Raw genomic sequence first — 25,671 nt, 5'->3', positions numbered from 1 at the left:
GTCGTTCAAGTGTGCATGAACGTCGCTCGTCATCTCCCGCCGAGGAGAGACGAGCAATCGGGAAAAACGCGAGAAACAAGAAAACGTTACCGGAACGAGTTTGCTCTTCTTCGCGCGGATCGGATCCTCGCGTGAGTTCCGCGCGCTGACCGCAACCGAGCGCTTCTACATTTCCGTCGTGATCCTCGCTGCGTCGTTTTCAAAGAAACGTCTTTCGTTCTTCTTTGGGGTGCGCGGACGCCCGCGATGTGCTGCATGAAAGTTTGCGGATTCCCAGGGGATCGTCGATCGTGAATTTATGCCGCGCGATCGATCGCGATTGTTTTGCAATTTGCGCGCCCACTTTTGATCGCAAATCTATGAGAAGCGGGTACGCTGATACGTGCGCTTCGTATAGTTTATCGCTAATATAATTTTTAGCTGGAACGAACGTAGAGAACAAAAGTGACTGACATCTTCAAAGTCGTAAGTACGGTGTAAGTTACTTGCAATCTTGCATTTGTCAAGAAATCGAGAGAGAAACAAGGTGAGAAAGAGAGGAGAGAGTACTACTAATTGTAATTTAAGTCGTGTGATTATTGAGCTATTATTGAGCTATTTCTTATATTGTTATTCCTTATCGCATCATATCGTTGTTCATCGCATAAAAACCAAGTCAAAAACCGCTTTTATCGTCAAAGAATATAAATATCTCACACTTCACACAGTTAAGTATATGCGAAACTACTTTGGAAACAAGCGTAACAATTACAACGTGTGTGTTTTCATAATCTCGTGTTTCTTAAGTATAAAAAATAATAGCTCGCAATTATTTGTCGGATGTGATCAATCGCTGCGTGAATAAAATTTCTGAAGATGAGAATCGATTTAACATTGTTGTCTGTCAGTAACTGATTTGTTCTTGAGAGAATTTAGGATTTGGAAAAACACACAAAACGCTGTTGAGTATCTCATTGTTAGTATTTTCGGCAGTAAGTTCCGAAAACACAGAAGCGACGCAATTATCGCGAAAGAAAACGCGAGTTTGACAAGAAGTCGTTAGACACGAGGATTTCCTTCGAGAGGACTTCGAGAAACGATTAAGAAAACTTGCTCAATCAGCTGGCGGAATGATCGAGAAATTGTGATTTCCGAGAAAAGCGAAGCTGTGCACTCTCTTCGTAGTTATTTCGTGCGGTTGCACGTGACCCTGAACTTCTTCCGAGTGAAGACTTCTTTTCCATTCACACGCGATGCATATGTAACCGCGAGAGTTCATACCTGCCAAACGCAAATGGTAACGTAATCAATGTCAGAGCTAAATGATTTCTTTTTCATCTCAACTTGCGGTCAATTGGTCTCTGAGAAACTCGATTTTTGCGGCAATATCTCTGGTACTTTGTATCTATCTTGTTTTCTTCTCTATGACGATTTCTTACATTTTATACGTTATTTTTGTACATATAATTACGTCCTAATAAACAACACATTTTCGTGCAGCGTTGTATGTGATGCGTACTTCAAGTATCTACAAAAGCTACAAAAAATATAAAATAAAATATAAAATAAAATATAAAATAAAAATATAAAAAAATATAAGTTACTAGAGTTTTGCAACTATTGTTAACTCTATTTATTTAAAATTGTTCACAATAATCTCTGTTAAAATTAATGCGTTTCTTGATTCGAATAAACAAATAATTAAAAATTTGCTGCCACTTTTCTTCATCGCTTGTAAATTTCCGTACTTTTAATTTTTTTATGTTTTGATCTGACGTCGTAATAATAAAGTTAGGTTTTGTCATTTGTAAGTCGACATTTGAAGTTGTTTAGCTCGGAGAGCTTTTTTTGTCTTTATAGTCTAGTAAGATTTTCTAGCTACTACTTCTATTCTACGTAACCTTCGCTCCTCTGAGAGATTCGAAAGTGTACAAATCCTCTTAACACCTAAATGTTATTATAGAAATCTTCTGAACACCTGATGTGCTAATCTTCTCTTCAATTTGACAAGTTATTTTTCTGTCTTTGGTGAATAGATTTGTTATCTTTTATCAGCGACAGATAGACACCCTGAGCGTCATCCATACACACATTCCCACATTGAAACACTTTTGGTAATAACGAAATAAAAATTGTTTGATGAGTCATCGATTGAATCGGTTTTTAATTAGTTCATAAATTCGTCGATTATCAATTTCTTCACAAAGTTAATAACCAAACAAGTTTCGTGTCTCTACTAAGCCATACTCATAAAATTCACATGTTTTACTGTTCATGAACTTCTTGGCTAAACCATGTTTTACATAATTTACACGTAGTTGTTTTATTGAAACGTACTACTCGCAACGAGAGGCCACAGTTGACTAATCACTTGATTTTAATCCCTTTGCGCGTGGCAAATCTACATAAAAAATAAATTGATTCGTGTTCAAGCGTTTTGTCCAATGCGTCTTTAAAATAATGTTTTTTTATACTTGAAATTTGAATTGATCGGTATAGATCATAAAACACAAAGAAAGACGACAAGTGTTATCGACAAGTGTCATGTAGTGCTATGAGTGAGCGCGAGATTAGTAATAGTAGAAACCCAGGATTAAAACTTGCGTTGTAATGTTTTTAAGTTTTATTATTTTTATTTTTTTAAGTATTTTTTTAAGTATTTATGTAATATATATATTTATGTGTAATATCATTTTATATATAATATATTTTATTTGCGTAGAAATAAATATTTAACATATATTTTTAGGTAGACACATACATACATGATACTTGTCTTTCTTTATGTTATATAACCTACACTATCGGTCGTTTTAAATTTCAAGCATAAAAAAATATTATTTAAAAGACGCGTTGGACAAAACTGTCAAACACTTCAATCAACTTACTTTCGATGTAAATTTGCCACGTGCGAGAAGATTAAAATCGGTGATTAGTCAACTGCGGTCTCTCCTTGTCAGTGATGTCAATTTTAAAACTCTACGCTGTAAATAATTGGCGTAAGTATTGCAAAACTTATTTAGTGATCTTTATGTATTATTGTTTAATGTTTCTTGCAATTTTATAATCACGGCCGTGAACTTATTTCTAACTCGCGAGATAATTAACAAAGATTAGGTACAAGTAAATTGCAACGTTATACAATATAATAGTAATCGTTTTTTATTTGTTATTTCTTCGTGTTATAAACTGATGTTTAATAAGACACTTTTATCTTTTTATCAAGGACAGACGTATCTCACTTCATACGTATATTAAATGCATTAGATTAGATCTTTAAGCTTTATAAAACTTTGATCATCACTTTGTTAAGTTTTTTGTTTTTATTCCTAAGAGCAATTCTATGATGACATTTAGCACTAAATTATATTGTAGAATACTTATCAACGTCAGTAATGTAACATGAACTCTGAAACGTTATTCATTAGTGTCAGTAAATGACGGAAGTTGATTAAATATTTTCTTTTTAATGTGCAAGTTATGGCAGTTCACGCGTGTTACCATGATAACGTGTACACCATGAAGTTTATTGATTACTTATCATTCTCTATTATATAAGATTAAGGAAACCTTGATATATGCGGTATAATTAGCAATGCAATATGTTAATTATAAATTTACATTGTTGTTAACCTTGTTTGGTGATTTAAAATGAATAAATTCTTCTAAAAAAGATGTCGGTTAAATAACATTTCTTCAGGGTCACCGATTAATCTCTTAACAGCGTCTCAGGAAAGATCATAATATTACTACACCTGCATGTTGAGTCATGATCGTCTCTCGATATATGTCAGCGACTTTGAACTTTTATATGAGATACGATTGACAAGTATATTCGAAAGAGACGCTTAGATAACGACGGTAACATTACATTGCTGTTGACAAGTTTCATTTTTCAGAAGAAAAAATTTTAAACGCTAATTTATTATCGCACATCATAGTGAGTTTGCGTGACAACTCGCCGAAATGTCGCCTTTGGTGATTTTTTGGTAATGCAGCAGTGCTCACATTTCAGTGGTCAAAATTTACGAGCTTTGAATTGATGCCTTGTCCGCTTTATTCGGTCTCTCCAATTTCCATTTATTTCTGAATCTGAAAAAAGAACGGCTCGATGAAATTTTCAACAACAAAATCATCGACGTCATAAATGGCCATTTTGAAGAGCTCGAGAAATCGTTCTGTCAAAGTGACGTAAGTGTTTCTCGAGAAAAGGCCATCGGTTAAAGTGTAATCGAGATAAAAAAATGACTATATTGAAAAATAAATACATTTCAATCCGATAAATTTTTGTTTTACTTTTTTGTTTCTGATACGTACTCATCAATTTCGTATAGTTTTTTTATACATACTCACCTTTCGTATCTTAAAATCTTCGTACCTTCTCTCTACAAATCTGTGATCGAAATACGGAAATTGTGAGAACGTTCATATTACTTGGATAAAACAAAAGTTAAACATTGAAGCAATCTCTTTTCAAATTAGTCTGGCACGCGTAAAAGTTTCTCGCTTTTTCTTCAAGCAACATAATGCGATAAGTTTAGATTGTGCTACTAAAACACATCAAAGTGTAAGTTTTAAATTACATGTTTCGTCAGTTGCATCTTGGTGATAGATATAGAAAAGCCTTGTGAAACACGCACAACCTACATTATCATATTGCAATTCCATTGTCGCAATAACGGTCAGTGTCGTGTGTAATAATCACGTGCCAACGACACTTTTGTACATTAGAACCGTGTCGCACATATTAATAATCGGATCACAGATTTTCACCTGGAAACGCGAGAAGAATACGTCTCTCGCACGTTCACAATGAATCTCATTATTGCGATCATTTGCTCTGCGATGTTATAGCAAACTTAACCGCTAATTAATTGCACTTTCGCGTGACATGTTATACAGCGCGGACATATATTTGCTTTTGTAACCGCGATAAAGTTTTGTCACTATCCTATTCCGAGGATGTGTGTGTGTGTGTTTTTGTGTGTGTGATTTATTTTACAGATCGCTGTGCAAATTGTTACGCATTGCGTAACGCACAGTTTGTACACGATAACACGGAGGAATAATTCTTGTCAAAGAAATAACTGGCGAGTCATAAAGAATCGCGATTGATCATTGGTTCGTTCCGTATATTTACTTGATCCAACATACAGTGTGTTGAAGTGTGTGAAAGTGTGTGGAAGTGATGACCTTTAATCACTGTTAACATATACGAGAGAACGAGAATTATTTATTTATAACGTTGGTCGCAAAACGAGCTTATAAAAACACGTGATTAAGTTTACACACGGCGAGCGCGCCGATTACGAAATCATTCGCATTTATTCGGATATCGTAGTCGCGACTCGCATAACTGCGCACGGGTGAAAGTGCACATTGTTCCCGGAGTGTAAATAAACCAAAACTCTCGGGCTCTCAGACCGGAATACATCCGTTTTTTTTTTTTGGTCGATTCTTTGCGCAACTTCTAACAGTCCGTTCGTATATATCTTTAAGTCGCAAAACCGGTTGGAGAATTCACGGACACCAAATAAAATTACCCGAAAAGATCATCCATCAAAAAAATCTGCCAACAATAAATATCTTCCTATTAATCTTCAGTTTTTTTTGTCTTCCTGTAAATCATCTTGATTTTTAAAAACAGATGGAATTGTTCGTCAGATGTTTATCGCAATTGTTAATTCCTGAACGAAAACGTAATTGTTTAAAAATAAATAAATTATAATTGTAAAGATATTAGATTATACAAATTTTGTACTTTATCATAAAGAAAGATTGCGATACTATTTCCGATGAGAAATATGTAAATCTTTTGAAAAATCGTTCTTGTGACACTTCTTTGTTTCTAAATTAATTCATCGGAAAGAAAAGTGTCGCTAGTGTCGCCTTAGTATTTATACGAGCACATAAATGTGACAGAAGTCATGTGTGCTATAAGTATTCTCAGAATTAAAAAAGTGTTCTGAAGTGTTCTGAGCAAAAAGAAAACAATATTATAGATAAAAACATAAAAAAAATAATATAAAAACTAATTTAAAAAAATAATATAAAAACTAATTAACACTAGATATACCAGCTATTTAATATCGTATATTACCATATATTTATTACCATATATTTTTTACCATATATTTGTTACGAATATATATAAAGTAACATTAAGTTCATAAAATGTATTCTCTACTTATAGCTACAAAAGTCATAACATCATTTCGAAAAGCAAATGTTACATGCAGTAGGAATTTTGAATTGAAATTGCACGACCAGTCAAAATGACTGGTCTGGTAAATCTAGTGTTAAAACATAAGAAAAAGACACACACACACACACAACATTTCTGTACAATAAAAAAATACACAGAGATATTTTCTGAAAACAATTGCCCGCACAAAACTGCGTCGCAAGAATATTCAAGAAGGCGCACTGTTGCATTTTGTACGTACCGCCAATCGCGTTACGGCCACATAGTTCTTCGTAAATGCAACTGTGCATCATCTGCGATTATGCTAATGACATATTCTTCTCTACTCATTCACGAGATTTCGAAATTAATAATTACTACAGATAATCGTTATCTCACGAGTATACTCACGTAATGACTTCTGTACGAATGACCGATCGTCATGTACGTGACACGAATGCCGATTAATCTGGAGGTCATAGATTAAGAAATCGACACACAACGATTTCCTCAATAAAATGCGACATTGAATCTAGTTCTTTTTTTTTTCAGCTCCGTGTTTATGCCTTTTTCTTTCTTTCTACAAAATATTTTCTTGAAGATACATATTTAAGAGAGTTTTTTACAATATTAAAACAATTATATAAACGAAAAAAAAGAGAGAGATCTTAACAAATTTGCATCGCACAATATGTGCGTCTGGCTGATAGCCGAAAACGAACGATTTCCTCGTATTTCTTTTGAAATTTGCTCACAACACACATTGCACAATTTGCATTTCTACTCAAAATGAAGAAGATTGACACAAACAGAACATTTATTTCTGATACGCGCGCTTTATCCTTACACGAGAATTGCAGCTCGGTTCACTGCTCCATATCTCGATAATGCATCCTGTCATCGGTGTAGCACGCGATAGAATATTTCCGGCTGCTGTTGTGCATCGACAGACATGCAAATTAGTCACGCTGTTTACATGTGATTCGATTTTTATACGACATATTTTATTTTCAATATTTTTTTTATAAGTGAATTTTTAAATCTTCTCTTGCTGCTCTTACACGAATGTTTTATTTCCTGAAAAACAAAACTGACGTAACAGAGATATTTTTCTTCTACGAAATGTAGTTGAAGTATATCTGTTAACATATTGTTTTTTGTCTTAAAAAGTTAATGTAGTCAAAGTATGTCTATTAATATTGTTTTTTGTAAAGTATAATATAAAGTAAGTCTGTTAATATTGTTTTTTGTAGATTGACGTAAATTGCGAGATTCTTTGAAATATAACTGATAAAGTACGCATACATATTAGTATGTTCTCTACCTCGAATAGATATATTGTGTAAATATGAGATATACATTTCCTCTCTGGAGAGGAAAGGCGAAGGACGTGTGAGAGAAGAGAAGGGATAATGCCAATCTGAAAATTTGGTAAACCTGACCTCAGTCAGATGTGAGCAATATAACATACAATCAGTCGAACGAATTTCCGGAACACATCAAAGTTTTATATTGCGTGTACAGCACACACATTATTTTGCAACGCTCATCACGACTGCGGATTCACAGATCAAAGTTCTCGAGATAATCAGTAATTAATCAATGTGTTTTGATCGCGTCTTTTTTTATTTCTCTAACCGAGACATAATTTTAGAATTTGTTCTTTGCTCGCAATGCTCTGACTCGAGTGTAAATGTGTATAATAAAGTGAATTGAGTGGATTTGCCACCAGGTTATTGCTCGTGTAATTGTGAAGCACCTTAATACATACGAGAAATGTGTAAAAATACAATTTTATATATATTACGACGGGAAATTTTTCGTCCGTTTTCTTCGCACCGCGATAAAATTTTCTGATGACGTACCATCATTCACTGGTAGTATTTTTCGAGAGTACGAAAAAGTAAGTACAGCACGGCCGCACGCGATCTCGCGAAACTTACTGTTGTATTATTGTACGAAAACTCTGAGAGTAGAGGAGACTGGGGCTGGTTGTGACACGGGTAAAAAGTTACAACCTTAAATTAGCGATGAAAAATAATTGCAACAACGATAATGTTACTTATGCGTGTGACGCGTGACAGTCGTCGCGTTTGTCTCTTTTTAACTTTAATGTAGCACTTATTTTTCATCAAAGTTTGTAACTTTTTACCCGTGTCACAATCAGCCTCAGTCTCCCCTACTTATATAGTTTTTTTTACAGGAAATTTAGCTTTTTTTCAATCCTACCAAAATATGACGCGTTATTAAGTTTCATAATTGATATTTGTTATAACTATGAGTGAACTAAAAATATGTAACATACAATATATACATACAATGTATGAAAATATTTATCCAAATAGTTTGTTCACGAATAATTGTTGTTGATAATTGGCAATGAATATAAATATTGAAAACGTAATTTTATAAATCGATCGAGATAAATAAATATTTCGAGCACAGGATCATTACCATGGCGTGAAAGTAATCGTGTATAAAACAAATCTGAGCTATCTCTTTCTCTCTCGTTCTACCTGACTCAATCGCGATCACTCGGCTTAGATAATTACATTATTACGGAGGAGATTATTTAGCTCTCTGTTTCTTAAAAAAAGATAAATACAAGTTGCTCAATTTCTTGTATTCTGTACATTGCGTGCAAATGTACATACGTGTCGATTCGCTTACATGGAGCTTTGAGTGGCATTTTACCTTACGTCTGCGCAGCAGAACGCGAACAGAACAGAAAGCTTCGTGTATTTGCAAGTTATCATTTTAACGTGCTAGATGTTGTATGAAATAATTTTACAGTGCAACTCGCAAGTACAACTCTTCTCGCAAAGATGAGAATCGAGCAACTCGGACTTCTTCTGTGGAAAAATTACATCATTCGAAAACGACAACCGGTAAGTTGTTTTGACACAAAAATTATACTTCAATTTGTTTATATACTTCCGTCTCTAATTTTATATAATTAGAAACAAACACTAGAATACATTTTATTGCTTTACTCTATTTTAGGGAATATTAGCCCTGGTTTTTTTATGGCCTATAGTGATTTTTATGATACTTTACACTGTGCGCGATAATGTCGAACCGGAATATTATCCGACATGTCAATTTCCCGCAAGATCGATGCCGCAGGATGGGCTTCTGCCTTTCGTGCAGAGTTACATATGTAGCGTCGGAAATCCCTGCGATCCGCTTGCGGAATACGAAGAAGTGCCTTCCTTTAAAAATGCCACGTTAGTTTTTCACCATTAAATCGTCACAATTTGACATTCATCGCGTACTTTCTTTGATATTATTGATGAAATTTCTTTTCTCTTCTCGACGAAAAATAGTTTAAGTCCCTTGGTCGTGGAATTACAACCGATAATCAACAACAAGACCATTATCTCCGCCGTGGAAACGTTGCCGCAGAGTATTCAGTTGTTAAAGTCAATGGCACAGATACTCACCAAACCGGAGATCAAGGCGCTTTTCGGTATGTTTATGAGCACGGATGCGCTCAAAATTTAATCTTAAAATTGATTATCGATTGTATGTGCAAATATGTTATTGCGATAGACAGGGGAATTCGCTTGGGCGACTTGTTCAACAATCATGAACAAATTAAGGATTTACTGAAATCGCAAATGCCTGAGGCGAGAGAAGGTTTGGTCGATGGTTTATTCGAGTCGTCCGTAAAGTTAATCTATGTAAGTGGCTACACGGTTGTTCGAATAGTTGCTTGTGTGTTAACAAGTAATTATTTGTTTTGTTGCTTGTAAAATGGGAAATAACTAAGAATTTTTATCGGTTTTTTTTTTTTTCACCGTGTAGTTGATCAAAACTTTTGGTTCGTCCAACATCGACGGCGTCGTATGCTCCGCGGACAGTCTAAAAAAATATTTGATTTTGCCTAAAGAAGAAGATTACGTCGAGATATCAAACGTTCTCTGTAGCATCGACTCGAAAGCGATCCCCGACATTTTGGAGAACCTTTCGAAGCATTTGGACTTCAGCGGTTTGCTGGAGATGGTCGATCGCGCGATGGCAAAATTTCGCGGTTACAACTTCTTCCTGGATCTGAAGCGAGCAATAGAAACTATCCTTGATCTCAAGACGCCCAAGAAGTACATACCCGAATACTTGAAGCTTCGCGAATGGCTGCCGAAGATGATTCTGGTCTTCCAGAATGTAACTTTCAAAGAAATTGACCTTGGCTTGTGAGTTTTAAATATGATATTTTTATTTTTTCCGCGGATCAGTTCTTTGAAATCCTCAATCCGGTTCTTTTGTAAAAAAAAAAAAGAAAAGAAAGATATTTGTGTGGCGAATACGATTTATTACTTTTCTCCGAATCAGTTTCTTTGTAATTCCTAATCCGGGTGTTTTGTAAAAAAGAAAAAAAAATAACTCGCGCAGCCTCGAGGAATATAAGTGTAGAGTTTTAATTTCAGCATGAATAAAGCCCTTGTGGTTTTGGATCCCATATTTGCATACGAAAGAGATTGGCCTGTTGCCCGTAGTGGATTCTTGAAATTAAATCGGCTTCTGAAGATGGTAAAAGAAATCGCAGATCATAGCAATCTCAATGACACGGACGATTTCTTCACCGTGATAGATCATTTGCGGGGAGCAATATCGAATTCGAATAATTACGAGAATATCACCCAGATATTGGATCTGTCGTTTTTGATCTTACAGGATGGCATCAAGCTCACTAACAAGCTGTTGGATCGTCACGTAGACGACTTTGAATTGCAAGTGTTTGCCTCTTACTTAGATAACAAGTGAACTCTAAAAAAAAAAAAAAAACTTTTTTCATATCGTATGCAGAAAAACAGCACGTAATCTTTATTTTTCAGAGCCGCTAACGTCTTCGACGGTCTAAAACATTTCTTTTCCGAGAATCTGGTGAACTCAATGACGTACATTGTATCACTCATTGATAACATTGTACAAATGACGCATCACGTTACCATTCTTCACGAGGATACTTTGACCAGGCTCTATGAAATTTCTAAACACCATCAAAGTTTAGTTCAAAAAATGCTGATACATTTGCCTCCCAACGTATACACGACGATTATTCGATCTTTGTCTCGACTAGATTTTGTGGAGGTTTGCTGTATTTTTGTTATACGGATTTTTTTTTTGGTCTTGTATCAAGCTGCTATGTTTTTTGAAAGCTAACAAGTTTTGAATTGAGTTTTGTGTGTTTTTAACGCAAGTCACACTTGTTTAGAATATATGATGTGATTTTTAGCGTTTGGTGAAGAATGTAAGTAAAACACATCCCGAAGAAGTGCTTTGTCGAACGGACACAATGAACGAGATGTTCAATAATTATATCGAGTTTAAAGACAAAGCTGGCGAAATTAATGAATTATTCTGCAGCGATGACGGGAAAAGATTTATCAAAGATATTTATGACAGCTTTGAGTTCGAAAAATTTGGAACAATTGTATGTACATACATACACATGATGACACACAATTGAGTACAAATCAATTACGAATACTCGCGTTTTAGTTTTACTAATAAATATAAATTTATAATTTTAGGTAAGTAAAACTTTATCGACTATGGTTTCTATGGCACTAAAAAAAGTAGTTAGACCTCAGAATACAAATCTGACATCTGTTGTGAGAAACGTTAAAAGTTTCGTGTCGTACTTGGACACGCGAAAAGTAAAATATTTGAATTGGACCATTTTTTCGACCAGCGACAAATGGACCAAAACTTTTCACGAGACGCAACTTCAAGGCAGACTAGACATGTAAGTGATTATTAATAATTAATTACTTTGTTTTTTTATTATTACACAACATACAGTTGTGTAACAATGAAATGTACGAGATTTCGCATTTCAAACTTCAGCTGACGTCAAAATTGACGAGACTCGATGTAATATGTGATGGAGAGACAGAAATTCTGTTTTCTAAGTTTTTAAATTTTCTTTTTTATCTAAGTAAAAAATTTATCAAATAAAACTGGATGTGTTTTTACACGTGTGTTTCACTTCATATTTTTTTTTTAGCTTGGGAATTCACTTGAGTATAGCGAAGATGCTGGGTTCCAAAAGTTTATCCTTCATGTCCGTCGAGCCAGATTTAGAGCGTATGGATATATTAGCCGAAATAATTTTGCAAGATCTACGAACCAATCCAAGCAGTTGGATCGAAGAAGTACGTCGACATGAAGCCGAGCTGATCGAATCGTTTTATCTTACCGTCACGGATAAAGAAAAGGTCGGTAATAAAGTAGAAACTCGCAATTGAATCATTTTTAGTTTTTTTTTTCCCAGAAAAGTGTGCGTTAATAAAAACTTGATTATATTATTCCATAAATGCGAACGCGATCTTCGTGAAATAGACATTGCGAATTCTCGAATATTCGAATTTCACGAGAACGTACTGCACGGATACGAAGCCGCCGGCTTTGCTGAATTTTCCTAAGGAATCGAACGGCACGGTCTTGAAGGAGTTGGTGTGCTATCTAGCCAAATCGGTGCAAACGAATCTGGAATTGAACGTGACCAACATCGAAATCGAAGAGGCCATTTATAGACAGAGGAGATTTAATTGGACGTCGTTCAATGAGAAGACAATCGAAATTTATGAGTACATCGATTCTTTGGTGCATCAAAAGGATCAGCAGTATGATTTGAAGAAATTAGAGAAGCTGAAGCAGAATTTCAAGATTTCATGGACGATAGACTTGACAATAAAAGATATATGGGAGATCAGGTATATAAGAAATATTTTTGATATAGGATAAATCCGGATAAGATGGCCACAGTTTTCTTTAAATACAAAAAACAGACCTTTATTTTTGTTATTTTTTAATATTGTTTTTTTATTTTACTTTACTGAAGCTCAAAGTAATAATAACTATCGAAATAAAAGAGAAAATACTTAACAGAAATGTAATATTATATAAAATATTAAAATGTACGCATTGGCCATCTTACCCAACTTTTAAGGGAAAGATGGCCATACATGTTTTTTTTTGTAAAAGATATAAATAAAACTTATAATTATGTAATTTAATTAAATTAATTTAATATTTAGTAATTATATGTTAAATATAATATATTTATTGTACGTAAAAGATTATTACATATTGTTGTTAATGTTTTCATGAATAGTATTTTTTTAATTATGAAATGCAACTTTATGTGAACTGTAAAAACAATAAGCAAAAAAAAAACATTTTTATTTCGATGATTAAATACATTGTAGATTATACTAGTTATAAAAAAATATGTATAATTTTTTTTAAAAAATGGGCCATCTTTCCCGAAGTGTGAGGAAAAGATAACATAGTATTTATAAATAAATAATGAAAATGAAAATACACACACACACACACACACAAATTATTGGTTACATTATAATTTATGTGCCTTTATTATATATGTAATATTGATTACGGCAGTTTAACTGTGTAATTTATTCAACGTTACAGCAGTTTTTGATGGACATACGTAAAACTTTGCAGGCAATCGAAAGTAAAAACATTTATATAATTTTCACAATATTGTTATTTTAAATAATGTACGCACATAAACTACTGTAAATACTGATTATCTTTAAGAATGGTTACAAAAATGCACTATTAAACAATTATTGGTGAAATTACAGTCTATGGCCATCTTTTCCGTATGGGGCTATAATATCTCTATTTACTCTATAACAGTTTATTATTTCGAATTTCTTTAAGAACAAGTTTATAATAATCATAAAATTAATAGCTACGATTCTAGAAAATGATTACTGAATTACATTTGGCGATACATTATTTATATGTCTGCAGCGTAGGTATACTCTGCAAGATCTTTGATGTGATGGAAAGCCCATTGTTCGGAATTCAAGCCAAACAAAACTGGAAAAACATTTACGGTCTCGCTTGGGCAACGTCGGTAATTTTCGACAATATCGAGAAAATTGTCGATCAGATTCAAAAGAACGATCACGTGGCGAGACTTTCCGACGTTCTGCAGGAAATGCCACAGACTGAGATACTCGTCGGCTCTTTTCTTCGAAATTTATCACCGATTATTCTTGATATAGTTGACATGATAACTTTAAAACCAGTGGCTCTCGTAAGAAAAGTTTTCAAATTTATCAATTTCTCTTCTAAATATCTCGTTTTTTCTCTCTTTGTCCTATAAAATACATTCCGATGAATTACTGTTGTAGATATCAGTCATCGACGATTACAAACAACGTGAAATAATGTGGCCGTGCATTATGAATGAGAGTATTGGCACCGCGCTGGAATTAAGAAACGGAAGTCGCGAAGTCATGCGTGAGATCGAAAGAATAACTTGTAATCCGAGTCTTTTTATTAAAGAGTGGAAGGAACAGCCAGTTTTGATGAGAGTTCGAAAAATTGTGAGTACATATATATATATATATATATACATGTATGTATTTATTTATTTATGTGTATTTTAAGTATATGAACAATGAATTTTGGCTATTGAAGCAATAACACTGTTGTTAGAGTGTATACATTTAAATCCGTTTAATAAGCAATTAAATTAGCATGAACGCTTTCGACCTTGTATTAGGTCCTTTTCAAATGCATTTAAATTATATTAGATAAAATAGGTCGCTCAATGTTGTGATCGTGGATTTCATGCTAATTTAATTGTTTATTAAACGGATTTAAATGTATACACTCTAACAACAGTGTTATTGCTTCAATAGCCAAAATTCATTGTTCTTTGAAAATTCTTGAAGCTTCATACAATCATCTTTACATATTTAAGTATATGTGTGTGCGCTAAAATAAAATATCAAAACAATAATATATAATATATAATTAGCAAAATACAGTGTTATGCAAACACAATCAATTATGAAAATTACTAATCGCTTTAAATATTAATAACATCAACGTGTAGTTCGAGCACGACGAAAATGTAGATTTACCACCATTCAATTGGACTTTGGGCTATATCAAATTTCGACGACTAGTAGCAAAGTTTGACGTTCTGATAAACGACGCGAAAGACATTGTTCTGGCGGAAGAACCAAAGTTGGCGAAGTATTTGAAGACAATTATTACAGAGGCGGATAACATTATCGAAGAAAGAGAGCCAGGCATGAGAAACGACTGGAAGTAAGAATTGAATTTCAGTCAGCTATGCAAAATTATTTTTCTATATTTTACACGATTTACATAAACGACAGAAAGAGAGAGAAAAGAGGATATTATTAAAAAAATTGATTTTCAGAACATCTATGGATCACATTGATCTGGAAATCGATAAAGCTGTCAAGGTTTTTGGTAGTGATATTTACACAAATGAAATTTGGAAAAATTCTCGAACTGGTTCTTCGAAATCAATAGACATCATTGATCGCGCTCTTGTCCTTTTAAAATTTCTTTCTAACATCATTCACAAAGGTGCACGTGCCGCGATTAATACACTGAAAAACGGTAAAAATAGATTTGAGCAATATTAATTGGAACAAAAAACAATTATGTTAATAAATTATTATAATTATGGCGATTTTTACTTTTTCATGATATATATATATATATATATATATATATTGCAATGTTTTCAGGCAATGGAAAAATCGCTTTATTATCCTTGTTGGGATTCGACAGCGCGTCTCCTGTAACCATTTTTCACGATCAACTCCCTTATATCCTGTCAACGTTGGTGAATGGGATATCCGATCCTGTGATCGACGATCGAATCGTCACGTCGTTGAAAAGTAACGTTACGATCACGTGCTCAATGATGTTCGATTGGTTGTCGGAAGCTAGAGTTGGTCTGAGCGAAGAAGACTACAGAACTCTGAAAAATTTCACTTGCGATCTCGACCCTGAAAACTTTAACGTTTACACTGATCTGTACATGGCGGAAACGACAATATGGCAGAGACCCGTCAACAAGTACCGATCTTATGTAGCTTCGATGGTCGGTGATCTGTACGATCTTGCGAAAGCTGTCAGCCGAACAATAAATAACGATGTAGTCATCGAACCGCTTTTCTCGAAAAGATATTTGGAACATTTGCTGCGGGCGATAAGGGATACTTTGGAAGTCAAACAAGCAGAGAGCACTTTTCACAATGTAAATATGTTTCGTTTCCATAATTCTAATTTTTTATAATATATGTTTTATAATATATAATTCACTTTTTATATTAATACTTATTAGTTTTATATATTTTTTCAGTTTTTCCACGCACAAACACATATCAATAAAAAATTTACAAGATAAAAATGTAAAGAAAATTTGTAGAAAATTTTATAACCGTGACAATTTTTTTTTTTTCAGAACCTGAAGCTGGGTGAAGAATGGTCGAATTACAGATTGGCAGTTGAGGGATTGTCGGAAATTTTAATACATATTAGCAATGCGTTGAAAACTGTCGAGATAAATAATTATAGTTTAGAGACTTGGGAATTGGCGGATAACTACAATACACGCCAAATACTAAAGATTTTAGAATCTCATCCCGAAGAAGCTATCGCACTTGTTGCTACTCTTAGCACGCTCAATTCGACAACTGGCATATTTCTACCCTTCAAGGATCTTAGAAGGACTATGTGCACTCTTCACTTTAATTCTGATTATTGGTCCACGCCGAATAGAACGAATTTTCTACGGGAACTTTGCTCGTTTGATGCTTATCAATTGTTGAAATTTGCCACGAGCGAAGAATATTACGTACGTGCGAAAAAATCGAAATTTAAAAAAAGCATTTGATTTAATAAAACAAGTATCTTAAATGCGTATCTTTTTTCTCTCTCTATTTAAATGTTTTATTTAGTTTTTAATTAAGTTTTTAAATCTTTTTAAATCTTTACATTTGTTTTATTGCAGAACGTTGTCACTGGCCGATCAACTGCTTTTTCGAGATCAACGCCGTTGACTCTGTCGCTAACAAACTTGCTAGACGTCGTGTCAAATGTCTCCAGCACAATGCCGGGATTAAGTCTGAAGTCAAATATTTTCAACGTGACAACGTGGCAGAACTTGTCGAACGAAACGTGGATCATGATCGTGAAAATGGAAAAATCTTGGATTCACCAAAAATCTTTGTGGTACGGATCCACAAATACAGACCATCTTGTCGGTTCTAGTAGAGTGCTTCAGTTGTTAGAAGCGGTAATCGATCTCGCGTCCGGCGGAGATATCTGGCAGAAGCTTCGCGGTATGCACGACGAGACGTCGAAGCTCAAGCCCTTGTTAACTCTCGTAGAGGATACGCCTAATCTCCTTATCACCGCTGTCGACACCTTCGTCTCGTCCGAGAGACTAGATGACTTTATACAGAAGTTGTTCCTCGGTCTGGTGAATCCTTGCGACATCGATCGATACTTGATTCCGCCTGGTTATATGAGGAAGAGAGGTTTACTGTACAGCATCACAAATTTCTGTCAGAAGATTATCATGACCAACCAGAATCTATTGTGGACGGATTTACTACCTTTCAACGAAAAATACAATGTAATATATCTGATTTTTCTTATTTCTTTAAAGAATAACTCACAACTTTACATCTTACACTTTAGACTCTTCTAAATTAATTCGATCAATTTTATATGTTCATAGAATAACTATTATACCGGCAATATGTCAAAAATATCCGTGCAAGAAACGGAATTGTTACATAGGATCCAAGGATTTCAAGCAACTTTAATTCGCGTCTTGTCGGAAGATTTCAAGCAACCAAAGATTCCTACATGGTGGACATCGTTTGAGGAGGGCACCTTAAAGGACTTTGTCGCACAATATAAAAAAAAAGTAGTTATCTTCGATAATCTTAACCAAAGTCATTTAATTTAAATGTTTTGTTCTTATTTATAAATTGTAGATTAAAAAAAAAAAATATTAGATTATTCGTATTAAAACAAAAAATTGCTCTGATCTAAATTTAATTAAATTTAAATTTAAAAATGATCGTACAGGATGTGAAAACTCTGACATATTCGATGGTGAAGAAAATAATTGTAATCTTCAAAAATCTTTTAGAAGTGCAACCTAGTTCCAAGTAAGTGTACAAAAAGAAAGAGACATAGAACATTAGGCAATAATTAATCCTTATTAATAATTTTTTTTTTATTACGTTTCTAGAAATTGTACATGGTGCGTTACACTTCCATTGGAGATTTTAAATTCTCAGTTGATATACCATACTCGTTACTCAAAACTTCTCTGTCAAATGACTCGATTGAATATATCACAAGTACATAATATCTTAATCAACGAGTTTAACTGGAACAAAACAGGCAGCATGGTAAAATAAAACAACTATATAAATCACGCGAGATTGTTGATAATTATTTTATTAATTAAGAAATTTGCTTCTATTAGATTAAAGATTATAGATTCTTCAGTAATAAAAAGACATTGAACGAATTCTTAACCACGTTGGAAACTACTTTCCATTACGTCGCTGATATTATAATCGATTTCCAAAACGAGACGTATCACGATAATACAATGAACTGTTTCTACAAATTTGTCGGCGGTCCTAATTACTCTAGGCCGGGGTTGTAAGTGTAGTTTTTTTTTTTTTTTTTATTTACCGTTGATAATGCGAAGATCAAAGTTTTTTTTCTAACTATTGTCGCTTGTATTCAAGATACGTTACGTTCGTCCTGAGCATTCTCGATATGCTGCAAAAGAACGTCTTTATCCTGGATTCGGCGACTATCCATGAGAACATCAACAATTTGACCAGATTGGCTGATAAGCACGTGCCAATTTGGGAACCGTTAAGTGAAGTAGTGAAGAAATCCGAACGCGCTAACATCAACGCTGCGTTACCAAACGCCACTATCAACGTGAACGCAATACTGAGCAATCTGAATACAAGTTTGTGCCGAACGAAGGTTGACTGTCAAAACGCGACAATTCTGTACGATTTTCTTAGCTCGAAAAGAGCGGCCAAGGTTTTTCGATACGATCCGAAAGCGTCCAAGTATCCTTCTGTGTACGACATATCAAACCAGTTGGCTCGCGGTCTCGACATAGATCTTATAAGTCGGCAGCAACCTTTCTGGCGCTCGCAGGCCGCCTGGGAGCTCACCTGGCTAAAAGAAATCCTCGGTCATCTTTCCACGATCCTCGGGGAGAGTGGAAATCTTCTGGACGTCGCTAGTAAAATTGATTTCGAGGACGTCTCCAATGTTCTCGGAGTTCCCGATCTCGCCGATGGCATAGTCAATATATTAAACGATCACACGATTGACAAACTGTTCGATGGAATGAAGGAACTTCTCGAGGACGTAGAGCCCTTTATGAGTGATTCCCAAGTAATCAACGATTTGTACAGCATGATCACGGCGTTGGAGTCGATGGAGATTTTTAAGAATTTGGGACTGCTGGACATGAAATATGTCGTCAGAGAAATGTTCGACAATTGGGACGTAGTGAGAACGTTCCTGATTAATAAAATCGGCATTACGAACGATGTTGCGAGCACTTTGGCCCAGGCCAAGATAGACATGATTTCGGTCTTCATGAAAGAACGGGGCGTTATCAGCTTGAAAGATACAATTTGTTCAGCGGAGAAACTTGGAGATATGTTGTCGTTGAACAACGATCTTGTGACCGCCGAAGAAGTCAGTTCCGCGCTCTGTAAACTGGACGACTCGCAGACGCAAAACATCACCATCACGTTGATGAAGAACTTGAATTTCGATTATATCTTCAAAAATTTAATGAGCGCCAACGTAAAGAACATCCTGGCCAATGCAAATTTAACAGAGGCGGAAGGAAAACTTGTGCTGGACAATCTCGGCGTCGCCTCTGAACTACTTCCATTTTTCAAGGATAAATTAGCTTCGAGATTTTCTTCGGGAAATGAAACGGAAGAAGACGATGCGATGGAAGAGACGGAAGGAACGACGTCCAGTTCTCAATTTTTAAAGGATTCCAGTCAAATGCTTTGCGGTAAAACGCTAATTCAAGACAATGGACAATTTTATAAAATTATATCCAGTTTGAAGGACAGCAATAAAGCGTATGATAAAAAAGAACTTGATTCTCTGCCGACCGATTTCTGTAGAGAAACGTACAAAAGTGTGCTCGGCATGCCGGGTGGAAAGATCATTTGGTCGTACGTCAAACCTCTATTACGCGGTCAAATTCTTTACGCGCCCAACACCACCGCGATTTCCGAAGTTATGGCGCTGGCGAACGAAACTTTCGTGCAAATGGAACACTTCAGCGTGTTGATGAATAGTTTCGAGAAGACCCTTAACTCCCTGGCTAGTCTCTCGGAGATGGGCGATAGTTTAAAGGAGTTACAAAGTATTTTGTCCTCGGACGTCATGAAAGTGGCGATCAAATCTATGGGCGGTGGCGATTTTGAAGGTATATTGCGAATATCTAATCTCTTTTGAAAATTCTTCTTTATTTAAAGAGACACATAATTTTACGGAAATTTACAAAGTTTGATTATTTTTAATTAATTCGTTTATTGTTACGCGCAGGTGATTTTTCCGATCTAAATCTCAGCGAGATCGCGTGGCGTCTGAAAAAATCAAAAAAGCTGATTTCGATGATCGGTACGCTGAACGACATGATGGGATGCGTGCTGGTGAACAGAACGATAGGATTCTCCACCGAAGAGGAACTGGAGGAAGCAGCTAGCCGGTTAACCGACACAAACGAGTTCCTGGCCGGAGTCATTTTTCTAAATGACGCTTCTTCGCATCGATCGAGAAGATCATTGGAGCACGAGTTACCGGACAATATAACTTATAAGATTCGTATGGACGTGGACTACGTGCCGTCGACTAGACGACTAAAGACTCAATTTTGGATTCCCGGACCGGAAAGCAGCTTCATCGAACATCTCAGATATCTTCGAGGATTCGTGCAACTTCAGGATTCTGTCGATCGCGCGATCATAAGAGTAAAGGCTCGAAGAGATTTCACCTGGAAAACTCTTACGCAACAAATGCCGTATCCATGTTGGAAATTTGCGCCGTGAGTACGATTACAATAAGAAAAAAAAAAAAAAAAAAAAACAATTTTATGTATTTCGCGTGACAAAAATATCAACAAAATCTCAAGTCAAGAACAAGAAAGAAAAGACTTTTTCACAGAAGATTGCATGTCGTTAATTCTCTGTGTAATTAAACATTTTATTTTATTTTTAAATTATAAAATTCGCTCGCAATATTAACAATAAGTAAGTAAGTATAGAAAAATATAACAAGATCTGTTTCGAGCTTTTAATGGATCTTAAAGTTTATTTAAACAAAAAGCATATAAAACGCAGTAAAACGCAAATGAAAAACAAATAAAATTAAGAGATGACAAACGTTTCGGCCCTTACTTGAGCTTTCTTCAGTGTATAAATATAAATGTAAATATAAAAATAAATATAAATAATCACGTCATATTACAAGGTTCGCAAAATTACAAGAAAATTGAAGAAAAAATGATAGATCTTACATTAGAAGTCCGTAGTAGTTGTATAAAGTTTGACTTCATATTCAAAGTCAAGATCAAACGATCGAAACAGACCTTGTTATATTTTTCTATACTTACTTACTTATCTTATTTTTATTGTATTAGAGAAAATTAAATTTTATACAGATTCCAAACGACGCTGTATGAGTCTCAAGGGGTGCAGGTTTGCTTCTTCTTCGCGTTGATGATGTGCGTTGGATCGGCTGTCCGGCATATTGTTTGGGAGAGAGAGTCGCAGAATTCGATGGTATAATTATGATAAACAAAAAAATTAACATTTATATTGTAATTTATTCAAAATTTTAATTTTCAAATCTCAATTTTTTATTGCACTTGTTTGCAATATTAATTTTTTTCAGGTGATGAGCGTGATGGGATTGAAACCTTGGCGAAACACTCTTGCTTGGTTCATCACTTCGTTCGTGGAACTTTCGATCGTAATGATTTCCATTGCCCTGATTCTATTGGTCGGAAAAATTTTTCCGCGATCGGATCCTTTGTTGATACTTATTTTGCTTTTTGATTACATTTTCTCCATAGTAACCTTCTGGTACGTAATCTCTTTAAATCTCCTCGCAGTCATATATTCGGACATACAAATTACATATACTGCTACGGAGTTTAACCGCTGTAAATCTTAATTACATTCTAGCTACATGATCTCGACGATGTTCAGCTCCGCCAGTCTCGCCGCAGTTACCACGGTTGTCATGTTCCTGTTAACTTACATGCCGTACGTTATTGTTATCGCTATGGAAGCTGTATTCGGACTTGGTTACAAGCTTTTAATTGTGAGTTAAACTCAAGCAATTTAAAATTCACTTTTACTCTCAGCAAAATATATATAAAGAAAATTTTATTAAAAGTATTGCAATTAAATTAACGAACAAAAAATATTTAAATAAAATTCGAAACGATTAATTACCCGGGAAAAAATGGATTAGATCTAACTTAAATTTAGAGATAAAAAAAATGGAAAAATAGATCTAATTAGATCCAAATTAAATCTAAATAGATATAACGTAGATCTAAATAAATATAAGTAGATCTATTAAATTTACACTTTTGTTATTAAATCTACTTTAGATCTACTCAGATCTACTATATTAAAACTACTCAGATTTACTTAGATTTAAGCAGATCTGAACAGATCTGAGGTGATCTAATATAATAGATCTGAACAGATCAAAAGTAGATCTAATAATAAATAAAAGTGTAAATTTACATAGATTTACTTGTATCTATTTAGATTTACTTTATATTTATTTAAATCTACTTTATTTAGATTTAATTTAGATCTAATTATAGATCTATTTTTCTATTTTTTTTTATCTCAGATTTAAATTAGATCTAATTCATTTTTTCTCGAGTAGATAAAACAGTAAACAGACATTTCTCACGTGATGCAAATCCAGCATCTTATATAAACTTACGAATTGAAGTTTCAACATTCATGTGTAAAATTTACAAAAAAAAATATGTATATATATATATATATATATTTATTTATTTATTTTGCACGAGCATAAACTCTCATTGACCGGTTAAATTTTCCGTTGTTAGTTTTAAAATTCGATACGTTCAATTATATTGTAAAAAGCATTGCAAAATATATTTTTTAGTGTCTGAGCATGTCTACTAGCTTCTGCTACGGGTGTCTCTACGCCGTGCGAAAAGAAGTTCAAGGCACCGGTCTTACTTGGGCACACGTGTGGGAAGAATCGAGTCCTGGCGATCCAATGTCCTTGGGATTGGTATTACTGATGATCGCGTTCGACGGTTGTCTGTACGCCGCGATTGGCTACTTCGTAGCAAGATACACCAATTCAGGTATACATTTGGAACAATCCACTCTGTCGTTCTTTTGAAAAAAATTAATTTTCTGGTGGAGGTGTTTAGAGCGATCAATAATTAGAAATTGGCTAATTACTGACACTATTTTCTTCACAGTTTTTCATATGACACCACTCGTGATTGATTGATACTCACGGATATAATTATTTTTCTTAACTTTGACAACGAAAAACATTTTCACATGTTTTTTTTTTTTTTTTATCTTTTATCGGGGAAATGGTATTTCAGAATTATATCTTTGTCTATATCTATGTGCGTCTCCACTTTTATATTACAGCTCGTTTATTTAACAATTACTAAAACCAAAATAAGACCTGTGCGGTGGAATAATATATTATAATTTTGTTAATACAATACAACGTTAACACACATTTCCTCCGCGAGGTTCTTGCACACAAAACGTGCGATAGTACCGTTTTGTTACGTGGTGATGTCACAATTTCACAAAACTTTTCACACACACGTACATCTCTTACATAATACTCTCACTATCTTCTGTGTATAATCACGAGATTCTACGAGAAAAAAGTCCACGAGGGCGAACTCTACGTGACGAGCGCTTATAAGAGCGCGATTGTCGTTTAAGAGAAGTCGTTTGAGGAAACCTGGTGAGTTATCAGCAAAACGGACGAGCATTACCGATAATTTTCCAGGCAAGGGCTTTCACGGTTTGAGGTCCCGTAGCTTATGGTGGGCCGATACACGTTCTCTCTATGGCAAACCGAGCTACCTCGCCTTCATCAACAACCTCTATTTCACTAACGACGTTCTCCACCCTTCAGCCACTTGCCAAGGTATCGCACTCACTTGCCGCGCAACACGCATGTCACGAAAGTTTATTTATTTTCCGGCTTGCTTTCTCACGTTCGCTTTCTCGTCGACGAAGATACTCGCACAGCCTGTGGCATGAGCACCAAAGGATAAAGAGAACGTCTATGTGATAAACTTCACATGAAACTGGATTAAACTTTGTTCTTTGAAATTTTGTTTGCCAAACTTTGACAAACTTATGTCAAAATTCTATCAAATTCTTCCTCCAACACATTTCATCGATCTCCTAAAAAAAAAAAGTGGTTTTTGTTGGAGTTCTGTGTTGCGACATACTCTTTGTTCTCTTTATTTTTGCTAAAAAAAGAAAAAAAAGTACGAATTTTGGACTTTCATGCTTTTGCACGTTTTGTTGCAATCTCTCATTTTAATGTCGAACTCGATGCTCGAGCACGTAAATGTACAAACTGTATACGAGCGTGTTAACAAATGCTTCGTATTTTTGGTTTTAGGCGTCTTTTTCAATTATTTTATTATATTTCCGCAAAAAATTGCAAAAAAAATATACTCTTTTCAATTATATCGCGTACGATAGTTTTTCACGGTATTTGCAAAGCATGGATTTCGCACGGGTCGCATAAAAAACCTAACAATTTGAATCAAGGTTGAAGAGAAAAAACTATATATCTAAAAAATCAATATTTTTATGAGATTATATCAGAGTTGTATTTGATGTTTTTGTATTTATTGTGGATACAAAGATTGCTGCTTATAATTTAAAAAAATTTGCAAACTTGCTTTTCTCTAAAGGCGCAGCTATAAAAAAAAATTGGTAAGAGCATGCTTTCGACTACGCAAGTGTTTTCGGCGTGGATTCGATATCAGACTAAAACTATTATTTGTTGCTAAATATACAGACGACGAAAGCGACGTTAGCAGTCTGACGGTCACCGAGAAGCAAATCGGGGTGAAATTCGACGGTATTAGAAAAGTCTATCACACAGAACAGGGTGATGTCGTCGCCGTGGAGGATTTCAATTTGAAGCTCTGTGAGAACGAGGTGACGAGCCTACTCGGAAGAAACGGCGCTGGAAAAACTACCATTATGTATGCTAACCGTTTTTTAAGTCGCGATTGTTTAAACTTGTTAAATAATCAATTTTACAATTTGGCAATTGTTTTTGTTTTGTTTTTTTGTTATTTTATACAGTAAAATGTTAACGGGAATGGTTGCACCGACCAGCGGCGAGATTTGGCTCAACGGCGAGGAAGGTTTTAAACCCGAAATAGGAGTGTGTCCTCAAGACAACGTACTAATCGGAACATTAACACCGAGGGAACATATGATTTTTTACTGGAAACTCAAGAAACCTAGCGACAATAACATTGATATGCAGAGAAACGTTAACGAGTAAAATTATTTATTATTTTCTCGCATAAATGTAAAAACACT

The 25,671-nt window shown here is 34.7% G+C and overlaps 1 protein-coding gene across 5 annotated transcripts in view; it reads left to right on the top strand.

Annotated features, from left to right (window-relative positions):
* The window catches only part of LOC109858741, a 40,948-nt gene continuing 15,277 nt past the window's right edge, over positions 1-25,671 (top strand). The window contains exons 1-32 of one of the 5 annotated variants that reach the window (XM_020436288.1): positions 1-465; positions 8,957-9,051; positions 9,167-9,390; positions 9,490-9,632; positions 9,716-9,846; positions 9,971-10,356; positions 10,591-10,893; positions 10,999-11,254; positions 11,400-11,597; positions 11,698-11,912; positions 12,174-12,384; positions 12,509-12,882; positions 13,952-14,240; positions 14,338-14,532; positions 15,048-15,265; positions 15,381-15,586; positions 15,718-16,232; positions 16,440-16,832; positions 16,989-17,615; positions 17,721-17,912; positions 18,077-18,159; positions 18,243-18,405; positions 18,483-18,664; positions 18,754-20,489; positions 20,609-21,107; positions 21,723-21,843; positions 21,956-22,146; positions 22,249-22,387; positions 23,219-23,426; positions 24,104-24,244; positions 25,136-25,325; positions 25,429-25,629. In XM_020436288.1, coding sequence (XP_020291877.1) covers positions 8,989-9,051; positions 9,167-9,390; positions 9,490-9,632; positions 9,716-9,846; positions 9,971-10,356; positions 10,591-10,893; positions 10,999-11,254; positions 11,400-11,597; positions 11,698-11,912; positions 12,174-12,384; positions 12,509-12,882; positions 13,952-14,240; positions 14,338-14,532; positions 15,048-15,265; positions 15,381-15,586; positions 15,718-16,232; positions 16,440-16,832; positions 16,989-17,615; positions 17,721-17,912; positions 18,077-18,159; positions 18,243-18,405; positions 18,483-18,664; positions 18,754-20,489; positions 20,609-21,107; positions 21,723-21,843; positions 21,956-22,146; positions 22,249-22,387; positions 23,219-23,426; positions 24,104-24,244; positions 25,136-25,325; positions 25,429-25,629 — 8,993 coding nt within the window. In that variant the 5' untranslated portion in view covers positions 1-465; positions 8,957-8,988. Of the gene's footprint in view, positions 527-7,471; positions 8,067-8,956; positions 9,052-9,166; positions 9,391-9,489; positions 9,633-9,715; positions 9,847-9,970; positions 10,357-10,590; positions 10,894-10,998; positions 11,255-11,399; positions 11,598-11,697; positions 11,913-12,173; positions 12,385-12,508; positions 12,883-13,951; positions 14,241-14,337; positions 14,533-15,047; positions 15,266-15,380; positions 15,587-15,717; positions 16,233-16,439; positions 16,833-16,988; positions 17,616-17,720; positions 17,913-18,076; positions 18,160-18,242; positions 18,406-18,482; positions 18,665-18,753; positions 20,490-20,608; positions 21,108-21,722; positions 21,844-21,955; positions 22,147-22,248; positions 22,388-23,218; positions 23,427-24,103; positions 24,245-25,135; positions 25,326-25,428; positions 25,630-25,671 lie in introns of those variants that run through there. The other 4 variants (XM_020436289.1, XM_020436290.1, XM_020436287.1 and 1 more) reach the window with 4 other exon arrangements.

The sequence above is a fragment of the Pseudomyrmex gracilis genome, unplaced genomic scaffold (assembly GCF_002006095.1).
Source record: "Pseudomyrmex gracilis isolate BER0280 unplaced genomic scaffold, ASM200609v1 scaffold_221, whole genome shotgun sequence".
Taxonomy (NCBI): Eukaryota; Metazoa; Arthropoda; class Insecta; order Hymenoptera; family Formicidae; genus Pseudomyrmex; species Pseudomyrmex gracilis.
The sequence above is the reverse complement of the archived record's forward strand: the minus strand, read 5'-3'. Positions and strand labels throughout refer to the sequence as shown.